General features: G+C 38.9%; 1 protein-coding gene across 1 annotated transcript; it reads right to left on the bottom strand.

The window, feature by feature from the left end:
- Positions 1-5,571: 5,571 nt before the first annotated feature.
- Positions 5,572-6,892, bottom strand: LOC117801436 (olfactory receptor 1361-like). The gene has a single exon (XM_034655865.1). The coding sequence runs from the start codon at positions 6,765-6,767 to the stop codon at positions 5,826-5,828; it is 942 nt and encodes a 313-aa protein (XP_034511756.1). The 5' UTR covers positions 6,768-6,892; the 3' UTR covers positions 5,572-5,825.
- Positions 6,893-7,123: the final 231 nt, after the last annotated feature.

A 7,123-nucleotide genomic window follows, 5' to 3' on the forward strand; every position in this document is an offset into this window, starting at 1 on the left:
CAGGACCCTGGGATCATGACCTGAGCCAAAGGCAGACACTTAAGGACTGAGCCACCCAGGGTCCCCTCACTCTGGTTTTAACTTGCATTTCTGAAGGCTAATGAGGCCAGGCAACGTTGCACCTACATCTCATCTCTGATAAAGTGGTCTTATTCAAATCTCTTACCCATTTGAAAAATGTGTTGTTTGTTTTTTTGTTTTCAGATTCTGAGCCTTCTTCCTATATTCTGTTAACTAAATCTTGATCAGATGTAGCTATTGCAAAGATATTCTCCTAATTTGTGGCTTGTCTTTTCGTTTTCTTAAGGGTATCTTTAAGGAGTAAACATGCTGAATTGTGCTGAAGGCCAACTTAAATTTTTATTTTACTTATTTTTTTAAAGAACTATTCATTCAGTTTAGAGGAAAAGAGAGAGCATGAGGGGGAGGGGCAGGGAGGTGAGGCGGGAGAATCCCAAGCTGACTGTGCAGAGCATGGAGCCCAATGCAGTGCTCCATCCCACCACCCTGACACCAGGGCCCAAGCTGAAACCAAGAGTCCGACACTCAACCAACTGCACCACCCAGGCACCCCTCGAGTTTTTAATTTTAAAAAACATTGTGGGGATGCTTTGGTGGCTCAGTCGGTTAAGTGTCTGCCTTCAGCTCAGGTCAGGTGGGATGGAGTCCCACATGGGGTTCCTTGCTCAGCAGGGAGTCTGCTTCTCCCTCTGCCTGCAGCTCCCCCTGCTTGTGCTCTCTCTCTCTCTCTCTGTCTCTCTCACTTGTGCTCTGTCTCTCTGACAAATAAATAAAATCTTTTAAAAAAATAGCATTTGTGGTCACAGCTACAAAATCTTTAAGTTAGGATCACAAAGATTTGCTCCTATGTTTTCCCCTAGAAATTTATAGGTTTTAATTTTACATTAATGCCCGTTATCCATTTTGAGTTAATTTTGTGGATCAGGTGAGATAAGGATCTGTTCGTTTTATTTTTTACTCTGGCTATGAAATGATAGCAGTACTGTTTATTAAAGAGATTATCTTTCCCATGTTGAATTGCTTTGTCACCTTTGTCGAAAATCAATTCAGCATGTATGAGTGGGTCTATTTCTGAATGTATTGTGTTCCGGTCATCTATGTGTCTATGCTTCTGTCACAACTATTGTACATTTATGTTACGTCTTGAAATCAGGTAGTGTGACTCCTTACACTTGGGTTTTTTCTCAAAATAGTTGTGCTCTTCTAGTTCATTTGCCTTTCCATATATATTTTAGAATCAGCTTGTTAATTTCTAAAAAAATTTTTTTATTTGTCCATCAAATATGTTTTTTGACTCGTGATAAATCTATAGGTTATTTTGAGAGCAGTTCACTTCTTAGCATTATTGAGTCTTCCAATCTGTAACGTTGTGATATCTCCAATTTCTTTGTCTTCTTCGATTTCTTTTTAAAATGCTTTGTAGTTTTCAGTGTAAAGACTGGTTTTGATACTCTTCTAGTAATACTTTAAAAATGGTTGATTTCCATTTATTCATTGCTGGGAACTAGAAATATGATTGATTTTTGTGTGTTGTATCCTGTGACCTTGGTAAAGTGAGTTCTAGAAGTTTTTTGTTTTGTTGTGGGCTTTTTGGGTGTATTCCCTGGGATTTGTCCCTGAATAGTAATATCATCTAACAATAGGTTAGGTTTATTATTTTCCTTTTCATTCTGGATATCTTTTATTTTTTCCTTGCTTCACTGCACTGGCTAGGACTTCCAGTCCAATGCTGAAGAGGCATGGTAGGCGTGTCTATCTTTGCCTTCCCAGCCTTAGATGGGAAACATTTAGTGTCTCACCATTTATGATTTTTTAAAATTTTTTAAAATTTAAATTCAATTTAATTAACATCGTGTATTATTAGTTTCAGAGGTAGACTTTATTGATCCATCAGTTGCATGTAACATCCAGTGCTCATTACATCATGTGCCCTCTTTAATGTCCATGACCCAATTATCCCATCCCCCTCCCACCTCCCCTCCTATTGTTTTCCTAGAGTTTAGAGTGTCTGAGGGTTTGTCTCCCTCTCTGATTTTCTTATTTTATTTTTCCTCTCCTTCCCCTATGTTCATCTATTTTGTTTCTTAATTCCACCTATGAGTGAAATCATCTGATATTTGTCTTTCTCTGACTGACTTATGTCGCTCAGCATAGTACCCTGTAGTTCCATCCATATTGTTGCGAATGTCATTCTTTTTAATGGCTATGTTTTATTCCATTGTATAGATACACAACTTCTTTATCCATTCATCTGTCAGTGGACACCTGGCCTCTTTACATAATTTGGCTCTTGTGGACACTGCTTCTATAAACGTTGGGGTGCAGGTGCCCCTTCACATCACTATCTTTGTATCCTTTGGGTAAATACCTAATAGTGCAATTGCTGGGTCATACAGTAGCTCCATTTTTAACTTTTTGAGGCACCTCCACACTGTTCTCCAGAGTGGCCGCACCAGTTTGCATTCCCACCAACAGTGTAAGAGGGTTTCCCTTTCTCCATATCCTCACCAATACTTGTTGTTTCCTGTAGTGGGTCACCGTTTAATGTGACATTGGCTCTAGGCTTTTTGTAGAAGCCCTTTATCAGATTGAGGAACTTCCCTTCTATTTGGATTTTACTGAGTTAATTGATTTTAAATTTTGTCATCAACTAATGTGGTCATATACTTTTTATTCTTTGTTCTATATAATAACTACATTACTTGGTCTGTGGTTTTTCTGTTTTGTATTATATTTGTCAGATTTGGGTATCAAACTTATACTGGACTATTACAGTAATTTTCCAAAAGTTTCTATAATATCAATATTAATTTTTTGTTCAATGTCTGCTAGCATTCACCAGTACAACCATTTAAGCCTGGAGCTTTTGGGAGTTTTCTTTGGAAGACTTTTATTTCTGTAATAGAAATAGAGGTATTAATACTGTATTTTATTGGATCTGTCTCTGTAAGCTTTTTTTTTTTCCTGGAATTTGTCCTTTTCACCTAAATTGCCAACTTATTAGCATAGAGGTTTTTTTTTTAAGATTTTATTTATTTATTTATTTGACAGAGATAGAGACAGCCAGCGAGAGAGGGAACACAGGCAGGGGGAGTGGGAGAGGAAGAAGCAGGCTCATAGCAGAGGAGCCTGATGTGGGGCTCGATCCCACAACGCCAGGATCACGCCCTGAGCCGAAGGCAGACGCTTAACCGCTGTGCCACCCAGGCGCCCCTAGCATAGAGTTTTTAATGACATTTCTTTATTTTCCTTCGAAAGTCTCTAGAATATGTAGTTCTCTTACCTCTATTACTCCTTATATAACGTGTTCTCTGTTCTTTTGGTGATTAATCTTGCTAGGGTTAACAAATGAATAATCTTCAAACAGAACCTACTTTTGGCTTTATTTTTTCCTTTGTTTTCTTCGTCTGTATCTCACTGATTTCTGCTTTGAGCTTTATTATCTCCTTCACTCTAGCTCCTTTGGAGACATTTTGCTTTCTTTTTTCCCTTATGATTCAGAGTTGGAAGCATAGATCCTTGATTTTAAACTTTACTTTTTTTCTCTAATGTGTGATTTGAAAGTCACCAATTTCCCTCCGTACCTCCCACCCATTATGATATAATTTATTATCTTTTCCTTTTTTCCCCCTTAAAAATCCATTTTAATTTATTGACAAATTGGAAAGCAAACATATGCTCTCTTTTTTTCCAGTTTTATTGAGAATAGTTGGCATATATCACTCTATAACTTTAAGGCATACAGCATGATGATTTGATTTACATATATAGTGAAATGATTACCACAGTAAGTTCAGCTAATCTCCAGCATCTCATATAGATACAATAGGAAGATTATTTCTTTTTATTATCATTCAATTCAAAGTATTTACTCTTTTCCATTGCATTCTTTGAGAGGTCTTCACTAATTGATCTTTTTTAAAAATGCTCAACGATGTGCTTTAAGTGGAAGGGAACTAGTACCAGAAGAGAATTTGGTGCTTCTGTAATGAAAAATAAGAACAAAAATGGGAAATACCCGAGTAAATGGAATAGAGAATTTTTCTACTCTTAGTTCTTTAAATGTGTATGGTGGTCGAAAGCAAAAATTATAAAAGTGACTGGTATCTTCAGTATTAAAAAACTTTTGCTCTACAAAAGACTCTGTTAAAAGAATGGAAAGCAATGTACAGAATGGGGAAGATATGCACATCCCATATCTAACAAAAGACTCTTCTCTAGGATATATACAGAACACCCAAAACTCAAAGGTAAAGAAAATTAATGCAAAAAAATAGGGACAATAGATGAACAGGTATTCCACCAAAGAAGATATACAGATAGCAGGTAAGCACATGAAAAGATGCTTAACATCCTTAGCAATTAGAAAAAGTCAAACTTAGACCCCACTGAAATAGGATTACATGCCGACAATACCAAGTGGTAGTAAGAATGTACAGCAGCTAGACCTGTCCTAGACTGCAGGTGGAAATCCAAGATGTAACAGCCACAAATGACACATCGTTTGGTAATTTCTTGTAAATTCAAATATGGTGTTATATTGGGCCCAGGAATCTCCCTTCTGGGTATTTCCGTGGAGAAATAGAAACATAAAGCCTGTATGCTAATTCGTGCAGCAGCTTTATCTGTTCAATGGAATTATACTCAGCAATAAGAAAAGAACAAATTATGGATATATACAACAACATGGATGGATCTCAGAGGCCTTTGCTGAATGAAAAAAGGGAAGACTGAAAAAGTTTACTTACATTAAGTTTCCATGTATATGACGTTCTGGAAAGGCCCAGTTCAAGGGGTGGAGAGTACATCAATGGTTGCTAGGGGCTAGGAGTGGAAGGAGAGTTTGACTATAATGGGACAGCGTGTGGGAACTATTGGAGGCGATAGAACCATTCTTTATCGAATTAGTTATGATGGTTATACAAATCTATAGGTGTCTTAAAACTCAAAGAATTGCATATCAAAAAAATGGTCAATTTTACATATGCAATTTAAAAATGATAAAAATAACAACAACGAAGAAAAGAAAAAATGAAAATCACCAAATTCTTCAAGAAGAAATGGGCAGGATCACTCTCGTTCCGATCATTAGTTGTATGGTCTTGGAGAATTTGCTTTCTCTATGACTCAGTTTCTTCATTGTGTAAAACGATGGGAATATTTGCCGTGTCACCTCATGACGTTGTGTGAGGGCTAAGTAAAATAATCCCTTCCCATACCGGAATCACTCAGTAAGTGTCAGTTGTAATCTGACTAATTATAACGTACAGTACGATCGCTAGGGTGAGATTGGTAAAACTTCAGTTGGCCCATGGAGCTCTCAGTTGCAAGATACAGCCTGTTTTATGGCTTTTTCTGCTTCTGAACTCTCAAACCCAAACCATCCTAAATGTGGCTTCTTCACTTCTCACATGGAGACCACATAGAGCCCTTGACTCTAAAGAGCCAGTTTCTAAAGTCATTTGCAGCTCTCGCCCATCGTGGTAGCCAGCATCTTGTAGAATTGCAGCCTGACCCTTAAAAAGTTCATCCAGGTATCCCTTGGGATCAATCACGTCATTCACCCAGGGCTCAGTCTGGTTTTGATCTATATAATGAGGGTCATAGGATCGGCCTAGAAGTAACAAATGAACAATTTTATGACTTATGAGCACCTGTCAGCCTCATTTTAAAACATGATCGTGGCCACCAATTAGATAAATAGTTACAGGTGGACTTTGAACCTATCTGGGCCTCACTTTCTTTTGAAAAATTAAGAAATATATAGTTTCCAGTAGGCTTTTTCGCTCTCAAATTTTCTCATTCTAGAGTCTTGACAAAATTAGTCTCCTAATAACTAGTTTCCTTAAGGCTCCCTTCATGTCCTGATTTCTCAGACTGTAGATGAAGGGATTGACCAGGGGAGTCACCACTGTGAAGATGACAGTGGCCGCCGTGTCTTGGACCGAGTAGGAGGATGAAGGGCGCATATACACCCCCAGGATTGCCCCGTAGAAGAGGGAGACCACAGTGAGGTGGGATCCACATGTGGACAAGGCTCTCCTTATTCCGTGGGCAGATGGCAACTTCAGTACTTTGGAGAGGATACAAGCATATGAGAGAATGATGCATGTAAACGGTGTCAGAAATATCAGTCCCCCCACAGTGAATACCATCAGGTCATTGATAAAGGTATCAGAACAAGACAGCTTTAGAATTGCATAGGGGTCACAGAAAAAATGATGCACAGTATTGTTGAAACAAAATGTGAGTTGGACCATGAGAAGAGTGTGCAGGAGAGCATGCAGGTTTGTAACGACCCACGATGCCACCACCAGAAGGATACAGAGTTTGGGCTTCATGATCATGGTGTAGTGGAGTGGGCAACAGATGGCTACGTAACGGTCATAGGCCATCACACTGAGGAGGAGCCCATCCATGTTGGGGAAAGTGATGAAGAAGTAGATCTGGGTCATGCATTCCACATAAGAGATAGACTTGCTTCCCAGTATGTGATTCACCAGCATCTTGGGGATTGTGACTGATGAAAAGCAGATGTCGACAGAAGAGAGGTTAGCCAAGAAGAAGTACATGGGGGTGTAGAGATGACTGTCCCCGCTGATGGCCAACATGATGAGCAAGTTCCCAATGATGGTGACCAAGTACATCCCCAAGAACAGCCCAAAGAGAACGTCTTCCTGCTCTAAATGCCCAGAGAGTCCCAGGAGAAGGAATTCTGTCAGTGTCGTCTGGTTGTGTCTGTCCATGTCTGCAGTGGAGAAAACGTGGTCAAAAGTAAAGGAGAATGTTTAATAACTGAGCTCCATTTACTGTTTAGAGATTGCAGTGTTTTTTTTCTTTTTTTCACTTTTTTTAATAATATTTTTTATTATATTATGTTAGTCACCATACAGTACATCCCTAGCTTTTAATGTAAAGTTCCACGATTCATTACTTGCGTAAAACACCCAGTGCACCATGCAATACGTGAGAGCATGCAGGTTTGTAACGACCCACGATGCCACCACCAGAAGGATACAGAGTTTGGGCTTCATGATCATGGTGTAGTGGAGTGGGCAACAGATGGCTACGTAACGGTCATAGGCCATCACACTGAGGAGGA

This window comes from Ailuropoda melanoleuca, chromosome 3 (genome assembly GCF_002007445.2).
Source record: "Ailuropoda melanoleuca isolate Jingjing chromosome 3, ASM200744v2, whole genome shotgun sequence".
NCBI classification, from domain to species: domain Eukaryota; kingdom Metazoa; phylum Chordata; class Mammalia; order Carnivora; family Ursidae; genus Ailuropoda; species Ailuropoda melanoleuca.

Excerpts from the sequence above, each read along its gene's own strand:
- LOC117801436 (XM_034655865.1), bottom strand. The coding sequence starts at position 6,767 with ATGGACAGACACAACCAGACGACACTGACAGAATTCCTTCTCCTGGGA.